This window comes from Myotis yumanensis, unplaced genomic scaffold (assembly GCF_028538775.1).
Source record: "Myotis yumanensis isolate MYYU_CA2020_CCGP unplaced genomic scaffold, mMyoYum1.0.hap1 SCAF_13, whole genome shotgun sequence".
In the NCBI taxonomy this organism is placed as follows: Eukaryota; Metazoa; Chordata; class Mammalia; order Chiroptera; family Vespertilionidae; genus Myotis; species Myotis yumanensis.
Window position 1 is genome coordinate 32652221 of NW_027223764.1, and position 23668 is coordinate 32675888.

The 23668-nt window shown below is 39.4% G+C and overlaps 1 protein-coding gene across 1 annotated transcript; it reads left to right on the forward strand.

Moving 5' to 3' along the window:
• The first annotated feature begins 909 nt into the window (after positions 1-909).
• TFAM (transcription factor A, mitochondrial) lies at positions 910-15525 on the forward strand. The gene is made up of 7 exons (XM_070432790.1): positions 910-1140; positions 1752-1870; positions 3804-3874; positions 4273-4422; positions 7007-7102; positions 11840-11896; positions 12571-15525. The coding sequence occupies exons 1-7, from the start codon at positions 1040-1042 to the stop codon at positions 12712-12714; spliced, it is 738 nt and encodes a 245-aa protein (XP_070288891.1). The 5' UTR covers positions 910-1039; the 3' UTR covers positions 12715-15525.
• The last annotated feature ends 8143 nt before the right edge of the window (positions 15526-23668 follow it).

Below are 23668 nucleotides of genomic sequence, written 5' to 3' on the forward strand. Positions count from 1 at the left end.
CAGCCGCCTCCCCACAGAGTCAGCAGGTGGCCTGCCAGGCTGGAGGACTAGGTCTGCATTAACCGCATACATGGGACGCCGGTCTAGACCAGCGTGGCTTTCAAATGTGGTCCCGTGACCACTGCACCAGAACTTGTCAAACCTTGGGGTGCGGGCTAAAAACGCAGATTCGGCCCTGGCCGGTGTGGTGTGGCTCCGTGGGCTGGAGCGGTTCCCCTGCACCAGAGGCTGCCTGTTCGGCTCAGGGCACACGCCTACGTTGCGGGCTCCATCCCCGGGGTGCACGGGAGGCAACCATTCGGTGTTTCTCTCTCCCATCGATGCCCCTCTCCCCCGACTTCCTAAGGTCAATAAATCATAAATCTTCAAAACAAAACGCAGATTCACGGGCACCACACAGGCACCCTGAGTCAGGCGCTGCGGTCGGTCGGTCCGGAAGCACGCATTTTTAGGTTGGAAAACACGCTCCCCTCCACTCCTCCGCGGCACTTTTGGCTCCTGCTGGCCCCGAGCGGCTCCGCAGGGCGCTCGACGCCCGCCCATCTGACCTCAGAGCAGCGTGGGCGCAGGCCGTGCAGTCTGGGCACAGCCGTCTGTTACGCACGAGCCGAGGCAGGCGCTGGCGGCCGCACGGCGGTGCCCAGTCCGCGTGAGGCCGCCGCCGTCGCTCCACCACCTCCTGGCCCCGCTGCGGAGCCGACTGCGGAGGCGGGGGCCGGGGCCGAGGCGGCTCAGCGGCGCCCCTTAGAGGCGAGGCCCCCGGCAGGCGCGCCGGGCTGCGGCTTCCCCGCTCCGCTTCCGGGCACCTCCCCCTTTCCTGGAGCCCCGCCCCCCGGCGGAAGTCACTACGGCGCCTGCGCCGATGCTGCCTCACCCGGTCCCCTACCTACCAACCGGAGTAAACTTCCCATAGTGCCTCGCGAGTCGGGGTTTGATAACAAGCTGGGAAGGTTGGACACGGGTTGCCTTTGTCGGGGTGGCTCTGTTGTGCCAGGTTGCTCTGCGAGCTTGGGGTCCGGCCACGGCCTCGCGGGGTGCCATGCCGCTTCTTCGGGGCGTGTGGGGAGTGCTGAGCGCCCTGGGGAAGTCCGGAGCAGAGCTCTGCGCGGACTGCGGGACTCGGCTGTGCGCACCCTTCAGGTAGGACCCTCGCCTGGACCCGGCGGCCGGGCGCCCTGGGGCCGGGATGCAGACGGTGTCTCCCCCCTTCTGTCCCTCCCAGGAGGTCAGGGACGCTCAGACCCTGTGGTCAGACCTCGACCTTGCCAAGGGAAGGGTGCCTTTGCAGGCCCGACTCCAGGAGGAGCACCCCGCGCCTTGCTTCCGGCGCCCTCCCCCCTGGTCGCCCTCCCCCCTGGTCGCCCTCCCCCCTCCATGCGGCCTCGGCGCACCTGGTTCCCCGGCCGAGCACCTGGTTCCCAGGCCGCTCTTTGTAAAGTCGCGCCGACAGTCTCCCGCCTTCTTCTAGGCATTGAGGAGGCGGGGCCCCGGAGCTGAAGTACATGTTTTCTGCGCTCTCTGCCCTTCGTGGTGGGGTGGGGGGTGAGGGGAGGGACTTCAGTTTTGCAGGCTCTTCCCTCTGATTAGGGCACGATTGTCAATGTCACTAGCTCTCTGGGTCTTGTCGAAAGTGTCAGATATATAGCATCTTGATCACCTCTTATTTGGGGCCTATTGATTGATAGACATGTTAATACGATTGGCGCTTAAATTCTTGACATTGGTTCTTTTCTTTTTTTACTTACATGCAGATTTGTGTATATACCCAGATGGTTTTCATCCACTTTGAGTAGTTATCCAAAGAAGCCAATGACTTCTTACGTTCGATTTTCTAAAGAACAGCTAGCCATATATAAAGCTCGGAACCCAGGTAAGGAGTTGGGGGGCTTGTGCCCTTCTCTGATGCAATGAAGAGCTCACTGAGCAGTTAAGCCGTAAATTTGATGTACACTGCCAACCATCCCTTGACTGCAGGAACATAACCTTCTATTTCAGGGTCTGTGAAATAGCAGGTCTAACATATTTTTCACCAAGTAGAAATGTTGTTGTTATTAATCCTCACCTGAAGATATTTTTCCATTGATTTTGTTGTTGTTGTTGTTATTTTAGGGAGAGTGGAAGGGAGGGGGAGAGACAGAGAGAGAGGAAGATCAGAGACACATTGGTTGGTTGCCTCCCACACGCCCCCAACCAGGGCCAGGATGGAGGCTGCAACCTAGGTCTGTGCCCTTGACCGGAATTGAACCCACGACCTTTCAGTCCCAGGGCCTACGCTCTATCCACTGAGCCAACCCAGCAGGGCAGAAATATTTTAAATATAATTAAGAACTAATGCCATAGCTGGTTTGGCTTAGTGGATAGAGCATTGGTCTGCGGACTGAAGGGTCCCGGGTTCGATTCTGGTTAAGGGCACATTCCAGAATTTCGGCAGCCTATAGGTGATTCTCATCATTGATGTTTGTATCTCTCTTCCTCTCTGAAATCAATAAAAAAATATTTTTTAAAAAAGGCACTAATGAAAGATATTTTAAAAATAGCAGCATGTAGAATACAAAGCAACCAGGGAAGAAGTTATGAGAAAGCTTAATTTTGGGCCTAGTTGCCATTGGCTTAGAGGACCACCATGAATCATTTTATCTCTTGCCTAGCCCCTTCTGCCACAGGGAATTTTTAATGGGAGTGACAGTGAAATAACTTCTGTGGAAGTGTTCTGTAAACTGTAAAGATCTATACAAATCACTGCTAACGCAAGAGCTTTTGTACTGAAAGATTTCCAGGTAGGATGTTTGACGACTCCCTAGAAAGGCTATAGGGCCTTCATTTGAGGTTGTAGTGTAAGGATAATAACTAAATTAATAATAGGTAACTTTTGCTTATGATTTCTAAAGCCCATTCACAAACAATACATCACAGGGCACTTCTGAAAATCAAGTGAGATATAAAAATTCTCATAAAGAATTGGTTTATGAGACATAATTCAGTGCTCACACCTTTTTAAAATGTAGGAGTTGAAGTTAATAAGTGGTTTGTTAAAGCATTTGTACCCTTTTTAGTTAAGATGAGGAAGGACATGGGGAATAATGACTTGATTTTAGAAAAGTTTAGTTTGTTTGCAACTGGTATTTCTGTAATTCAAATCCAAGGTGGTGGTATATGAATCAAGACTGTATTTTGTTCTTTATTCAGATGTTATGAACTTAATTCCTAAAAGGCTCGAAAAAAATGTTTGATTGAAATATTAAGTGAAGAAATTGATTACTGAACTGCTTAAACTAGCAATCAAGTTCTGAGGACTGTTTTGGTGATATGTGATACACTCCTTGGTTATTAGATAAAAGACTTTAACAATTTGGATAAAGTACTAAAGTTATATATTTATTTTTTGTTATTCTTAACCTGAGGATATTTTTCCATTGATTTTTAGAGTGGAAGGAAGGGGGAGAGACACAGAGAGAGAAGCATCAATGTGAGAGAGAACATCAGTTGTTTGCCTCCTGCAGGTGCCCCGACCTAGAGTCAGGGATGGGGATCTAGCCTGCAACTGAGGTATTGCCCTTGATCAGAATCGAACCCGAGACCCTTCAGTCCTTGCATTGATGCTTATCCACTGAGCCAAACTGGCTAGGGTTAAAGTTATTTAAATTGGTTAAAGAAAAGCTAAATCATTGTATTAAGTTGTGTGGGGTATAGAGTTGTCTAATAAAACTTACTTTTAGAGCTGATGTGTTATGATTTCCTGGAAATCTTTAGGAGTTATTCATGAGACATAAAGTTGTGACATCGTTTCTCATTCCAATCTGTAGAAGCGAAAAATTCAGAACTAATTAAAAAAATCGCGGAGGTATGGAGGGAACTTCCTGAATCAGAGAAAAAGGTAAGCATATAGGTTTTCAACATTGCTGGCCAGTTACTCTGCAGTTGTTAATGCCCTTTAAAGGACCAGATGACCCAGAGATGATTTTTTGTTGTTGTTTGTTTTTTAAATATCTATTATAAACAAAGGAACTTCATACCTTCTGATCTACATAAATGATGATAATATGGATGTGTGGGGTGGTGATGAAGGGTTGGCAGCAATGTGAAATTGAAGGCTACTTGCTAGACTCTCAAGTTGGTTAGCATGTAGATGATGAAAAAAACATGTTTTTGGTCCATATAATGTGATTCCAGAGCACATTTTCCACATGATAGTTCAGCCTGTCTTTATCTGAAGTCATGCAATTGTCTTTCCTTGGTAGCAACAGTTTATTGACTTACTGTTTTTATTTATAGATATATGAAGATGCTTACAAGGCAGACTGGCAGGCATACAAAGAAGAGCTAAACAGAATTCAAGAACAGCTAACTCCAAGTCAGAAAGTGTCTTTGGAAAAAGAAATGATGCAAAAACGTTTAAAAAAGAAATCGATATTAAAAAAGAGAGTGAGTATCATTGAAATATTCTTTTCCTTTAACAAAGAACTGAAATTTACATAACTATATGAATATAGGGAGCTTTCTTTTATTTTGATGATGTGTGTGGTCCTATATGGTAGAATGTCAGGTGTACTCTAATTAGGAACCATGGGATCATCCTCTTCCGCCACTAGGACCATTTGTCATTGAGCCTGTCTTGGGAACTCTTGTTGCCACTTGGGGATGTATCTGATTTTAAAATACATAGTTAGGACTGGCATGAAAGCTGTAGGAACAGCCAAATCTTGGATAGTAAAAATCTCTGTTTCTGAGTTTGGTCTAGAATAGCCTACTGATTTGAATTGTTCTAAAGGTAATAGTGAATGTGATTCTATATATTGCTGAATAGACTAAATTTATTAGCACGTCAGGGAAAAGTCCCTATTGTAGCTAATCAAATAAGTCCCTTTAAGATGAAATACTACTTTTTCTCATTAAAAACCCTACATAGGGCCCTGGCCGGATAGCTCAGTTGGATAGAGCATTGTCCTGATACACCAAGGTTGTGGATTCAATTCCTGGTCAGGGCACATTGACTGGGAATTGAAATAAGAAGCAGCCAATGAATGCATAAAATAAGAGGAACAACAAATCGATGTTTCTTTCTCTCTCTCAAATCAGTAAAAAAAACCCCAAAAAACCCATATAGTTCAAATTTTGTGGTTCCTAACTTAAGTATTAATCCACATAAATTTCATCATTTGAAAATTAGACATTTTTGTATAAAACCAGTATTAGATTTGAAGTGGTCAGCTTGCTATCTAGTTCATATAGTATAGAAAATGGTCATCAGAATTAAAACTATTTCTCTGAAAAAGTAGGTTAGAACCTTTAATGTCAGATGCCAAGATATATATTCCTGATCCTAATGTTTTAAGTCCCCCTAAGGACTCAGCCAATTTCAAGTCAGTAATCTACGGTTGCTGATCCAGTTAGTAAAAGGATTGAGTAAAGTACCAATAGAGAGAAATACAGCCTCTGCCTTAGGGATGGTATTTGGAGGGGTGAGTACTAAAGTTTACTCTCCCTTTCTTCTTAATGCATGCAGCCAATGCTGAGTGGAGAACACCAGAATGAGGATTAGACAGAAGGGGTTTCCCTTTCAAATATTTCTTGTCTTCCTTTCTCTCTTCTGGCATTCCCATTATGTTTTTGTTACACCTATTTTAGTTGTCCCATAGTCCTGAGTGTTCTGGGTTTTTTAACGTCATCTTTGTTCTCTTTATTTTTGGGTTTTCAAGGATTCTATTAATATGTCTTGTAGCTCAGGTTCTTTGGTCAGCTGTGTTCAGTCTAATAAGCACATCAAAGGCATCCTTTATTTCAGCTACAGTGTTTTTGCTTTCTAGAATATATTTTTATTGATTTTTAGAGAGGAAGAGAGAGGGAGAGAAAGATAGAAACATCAGTGATGAGAGAGAATCATTGATTGGCTGCCTCCTGCATGCCCCACACCTGGGATCAAGCCCATTAGCTGAATTGAACCATGACCTCCTGGCTCATAGGTCAATGCTCAACCATGTCTGCTGGGCTTCTTCCTCTACTTTAGATACTGAGTAAAAAGAATTTAGCCCATGTCTCTCTTTCTTTTTTTTTTTTTTTTTTTTGCGTTTTGGTGATCACATTTATTGGAAGGGTTAGAGAAAATTAAAAATGCCATTTAGCTTAAGAATTTATGAGTTATGTACAAATAAACTCATTTCAGGAGCAGAAGAATCCTTGGTCATTTTTTAATATCAAATTTTATACAGGTTTCTCTTTGAATATCTTATACCTTTAAAGACACAATCATATAAAGTCCTAATTTCCACACAGGATATATTCTTTGTTTCAACCAACTCTCAATGGAGGGGCAACTAGCACAACACCATCTCCCCGGGCAAAAAGCATTGGAATATTCCGTTTTGTTGATTTATATATCTCTTCATATATTTCTTCATCAATTTCTATAGTAGTAACAGTTTCTCCCACATCTCCCAATATCATACTTAAATGTGATCATAGGCCTGGGTTGCAGATTCGTTCCCAGCCTGGTCGGGGTGTGTTTGGGAGGCAACTGATCCATGTGTCTCTCTTACATCCATGTTTCTCTCTTAGCCCATCTTTGGGGGTTAAAGATTGAGAGACATTCAGGGAAGGAAATGAAATGAGAGATTATTAAACAGATAGTCTAGTTTTCACAAGCTGTGGTGGAAGCATGTAGTAGTTTGGCCAAGGAAATGGTAGTGCCCTGTAAGAATGAAACTGGGATTGTCTTATTTTTTAAAAAAGATTTGTACATATGTGCTCAGTTATTCAGTTCATGGAGACCATGAAAATAATATGTATATGAAATGTAGGGAAAATAACTCAAAATCTATTATGTTTTTCAAAATAATGCTATCAAATTCTGACCTCACGAGGGAATAATCGCATACTTTATATAAGAACCGGAACATCCACATTAAAGAACATTCTGCATAATGCATAGTAGTGAATACAGTTTCTGTAAGTAAAATTAAGTCTCAGAGATGTTAAAACTGTATCTAACTCTTCCATTTTCACTCCTCAGGAGTTAACATTGCTTGGAAAACCAAAAAGACCTCGCTCAGCTTATAACATTTTTATATCTGAATGCTTCCAGGGAGCTAAGAATGGTTCATCACAGGTAAAATAGATCTGCATTTATTTTTTAAATGTTTATTTTAGTTTTAGAAATAATTAGACAGGAAATGTTAGGGGTGCTTTTGCTTCTTCTATCATTGTCTTTCTTGGTTTACTGATTCTGTTATAGAGTCTTCCCCAGTGAGGATACATGGGAGATTAGTTTTTAGAGTTCTTGCATGTCTGAAAATGTCTATATTTTCACACTTGATAGTTTGGGCATAGAATTGTTTCATGTTCTTTGAAAACTTAAAAAAAATACTCCTTTTATAACTTCTGTATTGCTTTTGAGAAGTATAAAGCCATTTTGATTATTGTTCTTTTGAATGTGATCTGTTTTGTTTTGTTTTTTTCTCTGTTCTGACTCTAGAACTTTTATTGTTTGTTTATGCATCTTCTGAATTGATACTCTAATTTTCTTGTCTTCTCTGTATTGTTTTTTCTTAGCCTTTTTTGCCCTTCTTTCTGGGATACAGCATACATTTTCATGTAATCTCCCGGTTTCCAGCATGGTATCACCACCCCTACTATACCTGGTATCCACTGAGTAACTCTTATTTTACTGTTGTGAGAGGATAAATGTCCTAGAATCTGTGGGAATTTAACCTCTTTATAAACACTTTCTATCAGGCCTCCTAACCGTACTTCTATTTTGTACCTATCTGGTGCTGCCAATTCCTGAGCCACCTCAGAATTCTATGTTGTAAAACACTTTGCATTTTTGGCTTCCCCACTGCTGGTTTGGGAATAGCTTTCATGAGTTAGGTAAGCCAGGAACCATGGCTGCATCTGCTTTTCAGCTTCCAAACTTTTGTGTTGATGGTGCTCTCTCCTGTTTTCTTTGTCTGTGTGAGTTTATGCCTTAAATTTTTTTGTTTATTCATTTAATGTTTTTTATTTTAAAACTAGAGGCCTGTTGCACGAAGATTCGTGCAATAGACCTTTCCCCTGGCTGCTGGCACCAGTTTTCCTTCGGCACCTGGGACCCAGGCCTTTGGTCCGGCCCCACAGCAAGGCTTGGCTTCTCCCCTCCCGCTGCAGTGAGGCTTGGCTTCTCCCCTCCGGCCGCAGCGGAGAAGCCAAGCCTCTTCAGTCTTCAGTCTTCACTCCAGCCAGAGCCTTCAGTCTTCGCTCCGTGCTTGCATATGCAAATTAACCGCCATCTTTGTTGGGTTAATTTGCATAGTTGCTCTAATTGGCTGGTGGGTGTAGTGGAGTGACACCAATTTGCATGTTTCTCTTTTATTAGTGTAGATAACAAATTTATTGCTCACAGTTTTGGAGGCTGGGAAATCCAAGGTCAAGGTGCCATCACAGTTGCCTACTGATGAGAACCCTCTTCCTGGTTCCTGGCTGGTGCCTTCTCAGTGTGTCCTCACGTGGTGGAAGGGCTCATTTAATGGGGTTTAGGAAGGTTCGATATGGTCAAGGGCATATGCCTGGGTTGCGGGCTTGAACCCCAGTAGGGAGTGTGCAGGAGGAGCTGATTGATGATTCTCTCTCATCATTGATGTATCTATCTCTTTCTCCCTCTCCTGTCCTCTCTGAAATCAATTAAAAAAAATTAATATATATCCCTAGCCAGTTTGGCTCAGTGGATAGAGTGCCCGTGTACAGAAGGGTCCCGGGTTCACTTCTGGTCAAGGACTCATACTTCTGTTGCAGGTTTGATCCAGACTCATGGGGGAGGCAACTGATTGATGTGTCTCTCTCACATTGATGTTTCTCTCTGTATCTCCCCCTCCCTTCCACTTTCTCTAAAACTCAATGGAAAAATATCCTTGGGTGAGAATTAATAAAATATATATATATAAAACTTTAAAAAATTTTTAAAAGAAAAAGATTATGAAAAAATTGAAAGCATTAAAGTAATTCCTTCCAAATCTAAGGGTCAGAGCAGTTATTTAATGATTAACTGTCCTTGAATATTATAAATGTTTATGAAGATCAGTTAAAAATGTTCAAAACATAATGGTTATGTAGTCTGAGGTACTATCTGGTACCTCTGGTTTTTTTTGTTTGTTTTATTTTTCATTTTTGTTAGATATATTTTATTGATTTTTTACATAGGGAAAGGGAGAGGGATAGAGAGCTAGAAACATCGATCAGCTGCCTCCTACACAACCCCCACTGGGGATGTGCCCACAACCAAGGCACATGCCCCTGACCGGAATCGAACCTGGGACCCTTCAGTCTGCAGGCCGACGCTCTATCCACTGAGCCAAACTGGTCAGGGCAGGTTACCTCTGTTTTTGTCAATAGGAAAATAAAATTCATTCAAAGTTCTGCTCAGAAATAATGGCCCTCTCTCCTTCACACTCCCCTTCTTCTGCCCCTCATTTGCCACCCACCCACCTTCCCTTTATTCTCTGCGCTCTGGGAGCAACAGCATAGGCAGCGTGATGTGCGCTGACTCTGACTGTCTCTGCCTCTCTTCCAGCCATGGGGTCCCTGTATCCCTTTAATTTTATAGAAGAACCAAGCCTAAGAGAGGTAATAGGTCTTTTTTTTCTGAGTCACTTAATTAAATTCAGCTAAGTAGAATTGAAGACTGGTGTTGCATTGTTCTTTTGAATTCACACCTAAACACTTTGGCACCCATTTTAGAACAAAACATTAAGCTATAAGAAGTTAGACTACAACATAATATACTTGAATATTAGTATTTCTGAATTTAAAAAAAGATAAATTTTATCTGCACAGTAAAGGAAATCATCAACAAAATGCAAAGCAATCTATCGAATGGGAGTAAATACAGGCAGTCCTCAGGTTACATCGGACTTGATGTATGTCGTTTTGTGGTTACGTTGCCATCTCCCATTTATTTATAAAAAGAAATATGCCATCATTTTGATGTATGCACATAATGTGCTTTATGTTTTTTATTATTTATTTACCACAAGTAAAGGTCAGGAATTGTTATCTTTTAAATTTTTTTACTGTTTCATTTCATTACTGCTGTGTATGTGCTCCACGTGAGTGGTGTAGGTGCTTATGTAGGTGGGTTCTACTGTATTTGCATATTATATATGTGATAAGTGGTTAACACCCAAAATATATAAAGAATTCAACTCAGCAAAAAAAAAAATCTGATTAAAGACGGGCAAAGGATCTGAATAGACATCTTTCCAAAGAAGACATAAAGATGGCTAACAGGTATATGAAAAAGATGTTCAACATCACTAATTATCAAGGAATTGCAAATCAAAACCACAGTTCACCTCACACCTGTTGGAATGACTGCTGTCAAAGATAAAAGTAATGTGTTGGTGTGGATATGGAGAAAAGGAAACCCTTGTGCATAGTTGGTGGGAATGTGAGTTGCTGCAGCCCTCTATGGAAGACAAAAGAGTTCCTGAAAAACTTAAAATTAGAAATATCATATGTCCAGCAATATTACTTCTGGGTATGTATCCAATGAAAAAATAAAACACTAACTTGAAAAAATACCTGAACCCCCCATGTTCATTGCAGCGTGATTTACAACAGCCAAGATGTGGAAGCAATCTAAATGTTCATTAGATGAATGGATAAAGATACTGACATGTAATTTAGCCATAAAAAAAGAAAGAAATCTTGCCATTTGCAACAACATGGATTGATCCTGAAAACATTATACTAAGCTAGAGGCCCAATGTACGAATTCATGCACCAGTGGAGTCCCTAGTCCTGGCCTGTAGGATCGGGCTGAAACCGGCTCTCCGACATCCCCCGAGGGATCCTGGATTGCGAGAGGGTGCAGGCCAGGCTGAGGGACCCCACGGTGTACAGTCGGGGTCGGGGAGGGATGCGGGAGGTTGGCCAGTTGGGGAGGGATCATGGGAAGGCTCCAGGGCTTGCATGTCTGGACCATCTTCCTCTCAGCCGGACCCCAGCAGCAAGCTAATCTAGCAGTTGGAGTGTGTGCCTCCTGGTGGTCAGTGCACGTCATAGCAACTGGTTGACCAATTGACCGTCTGCCCCCTGGTGGTCAGTGCACATCATAGCGACTGGTCGACCGATGGACTGTCTGCCTCCTGGTGGTCAGTGCACTCATAGCGAGCAGTTGAGTGACCTTAGCATATCATTAGCATATTATGCTTTGATTGGTTGAACAGCCGACTGGTCAACCAGACACTTAGCATATTAGGCTTTTCTTATATAGGATGAAATAAATCAGACCAGAGAAAGACAAATACCGTATGATCTTACTTATATGTGGAATCTAAAAAAATAACTGAGCTCATAGATAAGGAAACAGATTGGTGATTGCCAGGCATGGGGGTGGATGAGATGGGTAAAGGTGGTTAGAAGGTACAAACTTCCACTTATAAAAATGTCTTGGAGATGCAATGTACAGCATGGTGACTAGAGTTAATAAATTTGATAGTTGCTCAAAGAGTAGATCTTAAAAGTTCTCATAAGAAAAAAAAAATTATGGTGACAAATGTTAACGACTTACTGTGTTGATCATTTTAGAATATATACAAATATTGAATCATGTACACCTGAAACTAATACAATGTTATATGAAAATTATATCTCAGTAAAAAAGATAAGTATCTTTATTCCAGTCATTTTGTATATTTTAAGTTTAATTTAGAAAGAAGATATTGATAAGGCATTAATATCTGAGTATGAAATGATGTAAAAATGATGATTTTTAGTATCTGAGTTTTTTTGAAATGAGTAATAAAAAAAAAATTTTTCTTTAATCACTTAAGTCCCTGGATCTGTTATTTAAACATATATTGTTTTACAGGTAAGGCTGAAATCTATACATGAAAGCTGGAAAAATCTCTCCAGTGCTGAAAAGCAAGTAAGTATGGTTTTAGTCTCAGATATCTAGTTAGAATATCTGTGAGAGAATGTATTAAAGCAGTGGTTCTCAACCTTGCTAATGCTGCGACCCTTTAATACAGTTCCTCATGTTGTGGTGACACCCAACCATAAAATTATTTTCGCTGCTACTTCATTACTGTAATTTTGCTACTGTTATGAATCGTAATGTAAATATCTGATATGCTATATGTGTTTTTCTGATGGTCGCGACCCACAGGTTGAGAACCGCTGTATTAGGGCAAGGCTTGATTCATGTGAAAACGACCTTATATTACTTATAATACAGTTAAAGTATTTTTAAATAATTTCATATTCCTAGAATCAATTTGCCTTTTTTCTTTTGGTAGTTTTTAACTGCAAATAAAATTGATATTTAAAACAATGTCACACCAAATTCAGTGTCCAGTGTATGCAGTGACAGTCACACTGTGCCTCTGCTCGTTCCCCACATCTCAAGCCCTAAAATTGTAACAATTTAATTAATACAAATCTTTATCTCTTACCTTATCTCACAAAAACATTCCTTCTCCAGTCCCCCTTTACACATGTAGAAGAAGAAGGTAATTTTTATAGTATATATGGAAGCATTTCAGAAATCAATGGCGAAGATTCTTCTGAAGAAATTATTTTAACAATTACACTTTTTCTCAGGTATATATTCAACTTGCTGAAGATGATAAAGCTCGTTATTACAGTGAAATCAAATCTTGGGAAGAACAAATGGTTGAAGTTGGACGTGAAGATCTTCTTCGTCGCAAAGTGAAACCCCAATCAAAAAGCACTGAGAAATACTAAATAGAAGGTTGAGTTATGTCCATAATGGATAGACACCAGAAACCAATTAGGTCTCAGTATCTGAAACGGTTATAAAATTAAAAGGATAAAGCTGGTCAACATTTTATAATTAATTCTTTTTTCTTTAGCCCATGGACTTCTGCCAGTTCAGTACATTTTGTATTGGTATCTTGCTTTGGAAAACTGAAACATAGAAAAGTTCATCCAAAATTTATTTTGTGTTTAGCAACTACTGAGGATCAAAATAATCATGAAATGTATCAGTAACATTTTACCTTTGATAAAGGTGAGTCAGACTGTGAAGTTTTTTTATAGTATTTGATGATTGTGGAAAGTATTCTTGTTTCCTTATATTTTGGAGGCAGGGTTTCCTATTCAGAAGTTTCCCAAGTTTTAGAGCCAGAGTGTTCTATGACTAATTGTGCATTTTTTAAAGAGCACCCAGAGCTCATTTAGGTAAGCTCCAATCCCTAGGTGTACTTTATATTCAGAGCTGATGGTTCTACAGGCAAGGGCTTGCTGGTTTCAGTTGTAATTTTTTGTACAAAAGATGGAGAGATTTGTGAACCTTTTCTTCATTGTCTTTTTTTCTAAAGTAAAAAAAAACTAAGAAGTATATACTAAATCAATACATATTGTTTTATATTTCATAGAATACAATTTTTGTTTCCTAATTATATGTTTAAGGTAAAACATTTGTTTTACAGCTTCTTTCTGTTTTTTTTTTTTTTAAAGTAGGGATTTATATTCTGAATTATATTTTCTCTCTCATGTGAGTATATTTATCCAGAGAGAACTTGTCTGGTAAGTTTTAAAATGAGAGATCCAGAAACAAGTTTCCAAAGTCTTTAGACTTAGAACCTGTAATTTTAAAACATTTTATATAAGATAAAAGACTATTTAAGGGACAACTAACTCTGCCCATGGGCCAAATCCAGCCCACTGCCTGCTTTTCATGGCCTATGAGCTAAGAATGGTGTTGGCCATTTTAAAAAAAGAATATTTCAAGACACATGAAAATTAATATGTTCAATGTTCATAAATAATGAATGAGTATGAAATACAGCCGTACTCATTAATTTATCTGTTGTTTATGGCTGCTTTTGTGCAACAGTGACCGAGTTGAGGAGTTACTTCAAAAACTAGTTTGCAAACCCTAAAATTTTTACTGTGTGATTCTTTACAGAACAAGTTTGCCAACCCATGATCTACAGTATAGTGTAGTATGATAATATGTTGGGATAGGTTTTTTAACTGATTGTGAGGTTCTTGTTTTAGAATCTTTGTCACCATTGTCTTAAGAGGAAAAAGGTCAAGTCACAGAAGAAGCTAAACAAACTGTTGCTCCACAGTGTTAGCAAGGAAAATAATCTTGTTTCAAATTATTTTGTATGATAATGGAGTTCCATTTAGTGTGAATGAGATTCTCTTCAATTATTTCCAGTGACTTAGTAAGTGAATCTTAAGAGTTTTCCATTTAGCACATATCACAAAAACCTTTCCATCTTTTACCACTTGTTTATCCTCTTGAGAGTCAGCAAAAGTTTTCAAAATTCACACTTCCTTTTTGAGCAAAACAATTCATCTTTCATCATTAGTTCGTAAGAATAGGATAACCCAAAATTTATACGTATCTTATATTATGCAAACTATTTAGGAATTCTGGATTCTAGATCTACAGAAAAATTTTGAGGATTTTTGTTCTTTGTGGATAGAAAATAAGTAAAAAGTCATGACTTGTTCTATACTGAACTTGACAAAAGTATGTACTGAAGAGAAATATAATTTAAGAGGAAGCTTAAGATTTAAATATTTGAAGTTAGGTGTTTTTTAAACAATTTTCTCCTGTGGTTATGAATACAGGACAAAGTTGGCTACGAGTTAAATAGATACCGTGGGGAGAGGAGTTGGAGAAGAAGAGTTGTGCTAGTGTCTATCATAGCCTTCCTCAACGGGGTTTCCGGGAGAGATTAAGCCCTAATTCCCTGTGGCATATAGAATGGTACTGATTATGTACCATATTTAGAGAATGGAGAAATCATTCAAGTCATATATTGTGTTCTGTGCTTCAGATGAGCCCAAGGAGCATGTGGGAGTCAGTGTTTGTGATGTAGGATGGATGAGGTTGAGAAATGAGTTAAAAAAAGTGTGAAAAGAGCTAGAGCAAAACCATTTTATGATAACATCAAATTTTATTTGGTTTCCTTTCTTTCTAAAAGAATGTCAGTTTTAATGCTTTAAATATTAAGATAATCCGAGTCCACGCCTTGCTTAGTAAATTTAAGTACATGTTGAAGACGGGTATGTGTATACCAAATGACTTCCAGTTTAACAGTATGTCCAAATTTTCTATTATGAAGAATAAGAAATTAGGTCAATAACCAGTGGCCACTCATCTAAAGCCTTACTTTTTAGACCTAAGTTGACTTAACAGAGTAATTGCTGTAGGAGCTAAAAGAAGAGTGTGCTACGGGGAAAGATGCTGAAGAATTGAAAGTGGTGTTTATGCTTTTCTGAGCATATGCTGTTCAGAGACATAAAGAGATTTCTATACTTTTGTTCATTAGACTAGTATTAGGTTTGAAATAATTTAATGGCAGGAGAGGGTTGTGTGATAATTCTACTTACTGATGTTTAAAGGATATTGTGTGAAGATTCAGCCTACTGTAATCATGTAAATTTTGCTATTGCTTTTGGCTAAAACTCCCTTCTTGAAAATGCCATTTTTAAAAAACAAGGTGTATTTTTTATAGTTGTTACAAATGTGTGTATTTAAAATTCTGAATTAAAATATAAGTTGATTTAAAGTAACTAGCAAATTTTACTGATTTTTTTCTGACATTTACCTTACATAAAATTAGTCACCACCAGGAAGTTTTTATATATTAAGTGATAGTACCCATTGATTTTCTTTTTTTTTTAATTAAATCTTTATTGTTCAGATTACATTTGTTCCTCTTTTTTTTCCCCCCATAACTCCCCTCCTCCCAGTCCCCGCCCCCACCCTCCGCCCTCACTCCCCACCCACTGTCCTCATCCATAGGTGCACCATTTTTGTCCAGTCTCTTCCCGCATCTCCCATTCCCCCTTCCCCCCCTCAAGGATAGTCAGGCCATTCCCTTTCTATGTCCCTGATTCATTATAATCACCAGTTCATTCTGTACATCAGATTATTTATTCACTTGATTCTTAGATTCACTTGTTGATAGATGCATGTTTGTTGTTCACAATTTGTATCTTTACCTTTTTCTTCTTCCTCTTCTTAAAGGATACCTTTCAGCATTTCGTATAATACTGGTTTAGTGGTGATGAACTCCTTTAGCTTTTCCTTATCTGTGAAGCTCTTTATCTGACCTTCAATTCTGAATGATAGCTTTGCTGGATAAAGTAATCTTGGTTGTAGGTTCTTGGTATTCATCACTTTGATATTTCTTGCCATTCCCTTCTGGCCTGCAAAGTTTCTGTTGAGAAATCAGCTGACAGTCGTATGGGTATTCCCTTGTAGGTAATTGAGTCTCTTTCTCTTGCTGCTTTTAAGATTCTCTCTTTGTCTTTTGCTCTTGGCATTTTAATGATGATGTGTCTTGGTGTGGTCCTCTTTGGATTCCTTTTGTTTGGGGTTCTCTGCGCTTCTTGGACCTGTAAGTCCATTTCTTTCACCAGGTGGGGGAAGTTTTCTGCCATTATTTCTTCAGATAGGTTTTCAATAACTTGCTGTCTCTCATCTTCTGGCACCCCTATTATTCTGATGTTTGTACGCTTGAAGCTGTCCCAGAGGCTCCTTACACTATCTTGGTATTTTTGGATTCTTTTTTCATTTTGCTTTTCCGGTTGGGTGTTTTTTGCTTCTTCGCATTTCAAATCTTTGACTTGATTCTTGCGCTCCTCTGGTCTGCTGTTGGGAGTCTGTATAATATTCTTTATTTCAGTCAGTGTATGCTTAATTTCTAGTTGTTTTTTTGAGACCCATCAAGGGTCTCATTAGATTTCGTGAGGCTCTCATCAAGTTTATTGGCAGCTTGTAGCACATTATTGCAAGCCCTCAAAATTGCGTTTTTTAGCTCTATATCCTCCATTTCTGTCATGTTTTTTTGTCTCCGCATTTTTTATGCTTTCTTGGTGCACCCCCTTGTGGTCTTTGTGCGCAGTCTTGTTCTAGTTAAGCCTTGATTGTTGTAGTTGATACTAGAGGGATTTGACCACCAGGCCGACTGGCTGTGAGAATCAGCTTTGTCTGCCGCGGGAAAACTTCCTCTGAAGAGGTGCTAATCTAGCCTTTGCCTGAGGCTATCCGGCAAATGGCTCTGCGCAGGGCTTGGGCGGGGCGGGTCGCACGGGATCAACAGGGCGGGCGGAGGGAGCAGTTATGGCTGCTCTCAGTCCCATTCCCAGAGGCTCTGCTTCTCAGAACCCCAGCAACTGCTGCAAACCTCGGAGAGAAAACTGCCCTCACGTTCCAACTGATGCCAGACAATCCCGCTTCTCCCGTTTGAGTCTGAGTCCCTAGAGACTCGCCCGGATCTGGAGCTCAGAGTCTGAGACTCCCTCCTGATTGAAAACGACAACCGCGCCCTCAGCCACCAGCCCGCTTTGCGCGTGCACCTCCGCACCTTTATATTTTCCACACTGCGCCTCCTCTGAGCCTCGGTATGCTGTTGTCTTTCCTTCTAGTTGAAGAGTCTTTCCTCAGCCAGCCTTCCTGTGGTTCTGGGTGATGTCCGTTCCGTCTTTTGGTTGTATTTTTGAAGTGGTTGTTTGCGGCAGCAATCTCTGGTGTTTACCTATGCCACCATCTTGGTCTCTCCCAGTACCCATTGATTTTCATAATTTTATCAATATTAACTGTGAGAATATTCTCTTCTGTTCTTTCTCTCTCACAGCCACTCTCCCTTCTTTTTATAGCACCAAGCTCTTACAGACAAATTTGAAAATATTATAAGCACAGATTATTGAAGTTTTAAAGCAGTAATGTTCTTTTTAAAATTGAACCTTTGGGAAGGAAAGGCTAAGAAAATGAACATATTTATTATCACTTTGAATTTGTAAGACTTTGCAAACAAAGTAAAACTGTACAAAGCTAGTATCATTACTTTTCACATTGTTCTCAAATAAAGTACTTTTGGTAATTGATTAAATCATTAATTATATTTAATGGAAAATACGTGAAACAAAACATTTTCTAGGAGAGTTGACCCTCCATATCTGTGGGGAATTGGTTCCAGGACCTCTCACCATGACACCAAAACCTGTAGATGCTTAAGTCCCTTATATAAAATAGTTATACTCAATAGTTGTTATAATGTATTGTTTAGGGAATAATGACAAAAAATTTGTACATATTTAGTATACACACCCATCTAGGCCTATAACTGCATAGTACAACATCAGCAACAAGAACTTTTCAAATATTTTTAATGCAGTTAGTCCATGCATGTAGAATCCACAGATAATGGAGGGCCTACTACATTAAAACATATGAATATATATATTTTACTGGCTAAGGAGCTAAATACAATTAGCCCTAAATAAGGATTTTAAATAAACATTTAAAAATCGCCCTAATATTTAAATCATCCTTATATAATGGTTTCTGATTTATATAAGTGGTGTGTAAGAAAATATTTGAATTTATTATTTTTTTGCCTGTATTAATTTAAAGTTTGGCCCATTTCATTCCTCCTCCCACACTCATCATGTATAAAAGATAGGGGAAGAAGGGAATACATAATTTTGACCTTACCATCTAGTCAGCTACTGGCCTTCACATTAAACTTGATTTGGTTATACCCATCTTTAAGGTTGTATATTTATTAGAAATTTTGTGCATTGAATCATGAGTAGGATTATGTGATGAAAAGAGGGCTCCAAGTTATTTTTTATTAATCCTCACCTGAGGATTCTTTTCCATTGATTTTTAAGGGGAGGAGAGAGAAACATCAATGTGAGAGAGACATCAATTGGTTGCCTCCCAAATGTGCCCCTACTGGGCTGGGGATCCAACCTGCACCTAGGTACATGCCCTTGACCGGGAATTGAACCCTTGGCCCTTTTTGGTGCATGGCCCTGCACTCTAACCACTGAGCAACACTGGCCAGGGCTCCAAATTTTTAAAATTAATTATTCAGAAATTGTTGAAGCCTTAGGACCATTCTACTCAATTTTGGATTTTTTCTCCTTGGTCACCAGTCAGAACAGATCCTCAATACTTGTGTAACTAAAATGAATAGGAATTTTACTGGTACATACCGATGCCCAGTAGTTTTTTCCAAGCTGGAATTTATACCCTGACTATAAGACTACTTAGGTGAGGATAGTGGAGATTTGTTAAAAGTGTAGAAATTTTATCTTAATTTTGAATAACATCTGAATTTATATAAACAGTATCAAATATTACTTTGACCTAAAAAACTCAGGATATTATGTGTGGGAAGCAACCGATCAATGTTCCTCTATCCCTCTCCCTCTCTCTTTAGAATCAAGAGAAAAAAAAAGAAACAGAAAAAAAAACATCAGGATATTTCCCCAAAGCTATCTCCTAGCCCTCAGTTTTTGCTTTTGTAGGGCTTCTACTTTGCATTTGTAATAAGAACCTGAATGTCTTTGAATGAGACATGTCACAACCCTTAGCCAATACTATTATTGAAGCGTTATATTGGATTCAGAAGGGAAGTATTCCCCTTTTTTATGAAAAATGGGAATTGATTGTTGATTCAATTTGTTGCTGAATAGTAAAAACAAGAAAATGTAAGAACAAAAATAAATTAGAACTAGCCATTGTTCTCTATAAAGACCAAGTGATGAGAAAAAAAAGTTTGAAAATAGTGAGACTAAGCCCATTTCCACTCAATGGTATCATTTTGCAGCACAAAAGTTTTAATTTTGATGTTATATTTTTGTTGTTGCTTATGTTTTTGATGTCATATCTAAGAAACAGTTGCCAAATTTAAGTTCATGAAGATTTACCCCGTTTTCTTCTAAGTGTTTGATAATCCATTTGAGTTAATTTTTATATATGGTGTAAGGTAGGGGTACATCTCCTTTCTCTCAAATACGGATATTTGTTGTCCGAGCACCATTTGTTGCTACCTCTGTAAAAAAATCAGTTAACCATAGGTATATTTTTTGAAGTCTAATTCTATTAGGCTGACCTATATGTCTGTCTTTATGCCAGTACCACATTGTCGTCACACTGTAGCTTTGTGTAGTAAGTTTTGTAACTGGCAGTGAGAGTTCTCCAACTTAGTTCTGCGTTTTCAAGATTGTTTGGGCTATTCTGGATCTTTTGTGTTTCCATATGTTAAGGTCAGCTTGTCAATTTCTGCAAAGAAGCCAGCTGGGATTCTGATAGGGATTTCATTGATTCTGCAGTAAAATAGGTGCTTTTTGATATTAGTTTCTATTATTCTGTGTCATCAGTGCCATCTTTATATTAACTTGCACCTGGCAGATATATAAACTTGTTATCTACATAATTGAAGCATGATTATGGATTAACCTAACAGTGAAATGTCCACTATGCAGCTAATCTGTTTGGTAGGAAGGCCAAGGAAACAGCACATTCAAAGGCCTTATGTTTAGGGTGGCAAGAATAAACTTAATTCAAGAGATGCATATGAAGTTGAATCCACAGGACTTGATAATTGATGGAGTGTGAGAGAGAAGACGGAGAAAAATATAAAAAATTATTCCCAGATTTCTTTGGACAACAAGATGGGAAATGTTGGAGAAGGAGCACCAACATTGGGAACTCCCCTTCCATCTGTTCCATGAAGACTGATTCATGATGGCTATTTGCATGGTCTTAGAGGTCCATGTAGAAAGAGAGCAGTAAAGAGAGATTGTATCTGTGTAGCACTTCTGTTTACAAAGCGCTTGCACATTCCTTAGCTTATTCTTTGCCTGGAGAGATTACCAGAGTATTCATTTCTTGTCGTTGCTGTAACAACTACTACAAACTTGGTGACTTTACACATAGAAATCTGCTCTATAATAGTACTGGTGGCCAGAAGTCTGACGACAAGGATTCAGTGGAGAATCTGTTCTTTGCTTCTTCCAGCTTCTGTTGGCTGTCGGCATTCCTTGCATGTGGTGGCTGCATCTCTTTGTGCTGTCTTCCCATCACCTTCTCTTCTGTGTCTGTGCCTCAAAACTCCCTCCACCTTTCTCATGTGATTGTATTTAGGGTCCACGCTGATAACCCAGGATAAGGCTCTCCTCTCAAGATCCTTAATGTAATCACATCTTTTGCTGGAAAAGGTACTATTCACAGGGATTAGGATGAACATTTCCTTCTAGAGGTACCAGTCGGCCCACTACACAGGATAAAAGAGCCCTTCAACACACCGGTTGCTAGTGGGGGTGGATTTCTTGCGATAGCCTGAGAAAAAGAAATTCCTGAGACCTGCACAGGAGGATGAGATATAGTGGAGAGTTTTATTTCTGTGGTGTCAAATCCCTGAGTTTCAAAGGTTTCATTTCCCCCAGTCCCGCCAAGGAAATAGTCCTTTTTTGCCGTTAGCAGGGCTAAAATCGGAGCCAATGTCCAGAATTTTCATTCCATATTTGCACACTCCAGTCCAGCATCAGGCTAGCTTAGCTGCAGTCCGTTAGTCCATTGCATGTGCGGTCCAGATGGCCATAGGGGCAAATATAAGGAAACAGGTACAAGAGAGACCCACAAGCCAAGAGCCACACAAGAGGACAACAGGAGAGGAGCCAAGAGGGAGCCCAGAGTAACAAGAGAGTGAACTATTATGTAGTCACAAATTTTCTCGGGTTTGCAATGGCTTTGCCCATTCTGGCCAATGCATGGTTCCCCAGGCTTGACTGACAGGCAAGTAACTTCCCTAGTCACCCCAGCTTCACTGCACATGCATCTCTCTCCTTTTTGTTGGACCCCTTCCCCCAGTAATTCTGCAGGGAATGGGCCAGTGGTTTCCCCGGGGAGTGCAAAGTTGCAGCTTCCAAATGACATGTCTGGTCTCTCTTCTATAATGTCTGGCCTTCCCTTTGCTCCTTCTTATTATTAATAACTAGCTAATTACAATGGTATCACAATGACCCGCATTTTACCAGGTCACTGTGTAATTAATTGTGAAATTTGTCCTTGAGCCCAAATCCTCGTCCCATCTTTTATCACTATACTATAAATCATAACAGAAAACAAGAGTGAGAGGAAAAAATAGCTAAGGCACAAAAACAGAATAGAGGAGAAATAGGGAAGTAGAAAACAAAATTAAATTGCAGACGACCTTCTGACAGTAAGCAAAAAGAAATACCGCTGTGAAAGGAGGCCGATAGAACAGTCCAGGGGCAATTACCAGTTAATAATTACACCCTTCTGAGGTCTTTCTTTGTTACCATACTCTGTGGTTTAGTGTTCCAGGCCTGAAACAATCTACAAGGAAGATAATTCCATGTGCTTACAACAACTGTCACAGTGCCTTGCAAATAATAGCATTTCATCATTGGAAGGCATCATAGTGACCAGCCATGGTTTCCAGTTCATGTTTTTTGTGCTTAACTTCTATAAGGACTGTTGATGTTTTTATAAACCTTTCGAATAGTTGCTTGCTAGATCCCTGACACTCCCAGGCAAGTGGTAAACAACTCCGCTTTCATTTTTTTTCTACTCCTTGGTAAGTGTCATGCTTGTTGTTTTTTCAAGTGTCATTCTGTTGAGAGTGACTACTGTTGCTAGACCAGCTGTTCTGAACTTTGGCTGCACATTGGAATTATCTGGGGAACTTTTAACACCATAATGTTCCTGCTCCCCCTCCCCCAGAACAATTAAAGAACAGCCTCTGGGAGTGGGGCCTGAGAAAAGGGATACGCCAGCATTTCTCCTTTCATTTTTTATTTTTCACATTCACACTTTAAAATTGACGTGTAAAATAATTTAATTTTAATGAGTTGTAAAGCATTAAATTCCTAGCATATTGTACACATTGACTTAAAAAGATAAAAGTCACATGACTTCTTTAAATGTATGTAATGGGCTGTAAATACCACGGTGTTACCATGTAACTTCTTAGCACTGCGACATTTCCCATCGTTCTTCTCCATTCCACTTCCCCTGTAAAATTTTATCCTACCAATGTCAGATGTTCTCATGCTTAACTGTCTTTTATTTGTTACCATTCATAATTACCATTCATAATTCTCTGCAGCAAAAATATATTTAAATTTTAAAATTTCCTGTGGCCTCGAGGCTTTAGGAACTGAAAATTTCTAGATTGTGTGATCAGTATAATAACTATTAGAACACAATTATTAAAAACAACATTAATATATTATAATTTTGAGGGACCAAAGTCTAAATTTTCATCAATGAGTGAAAAATAAACTAAATATGGTATATTTATATGATAGAATGTACAGCAACAAAAAACGGAATGAAATATATATACATTAGCACGGATGGATTTGAAAAGCATCATTTGAGTGAAATAAGCCAGGCATAAAAGAGTATATACTATATGATCCCATTTATATAAAAACCCTAGAAAATGCAAACCAATCTATAGTGACAAAAAGCAGACTGGTCGTTGACGGACTGGCAGTGGAGGGAGGGACAGACTGCAAAAGGTTATAAGAAAACTCTTACGGACGATGAAAATGTCCTATAACTTCAATGAGATGGTGAGTTTATAGGTTTAGTCATTTATCAAAATTCATAGAATTATTACATATAGAGTGGGGCAAAAGCAGGTTTGCAGTTGTTTGCATGGAAAATAATACAATAATTGATAATAATACAAGAATAAACTCTGTTTCATGTATTCACAATTGTAAACCCACTTTTGCTCCACCCTTTGATGTCAATAAAGTCAGTAAAATACGTTCCAAGTTTTTATAAGTACTAAAAAGCAAAATTTTATTGGAAATATGAACAAGAATAAATCCCTACTCAAAATAGTAAAAATCTCTCAATTTCGAACCAAAGATAATAGGG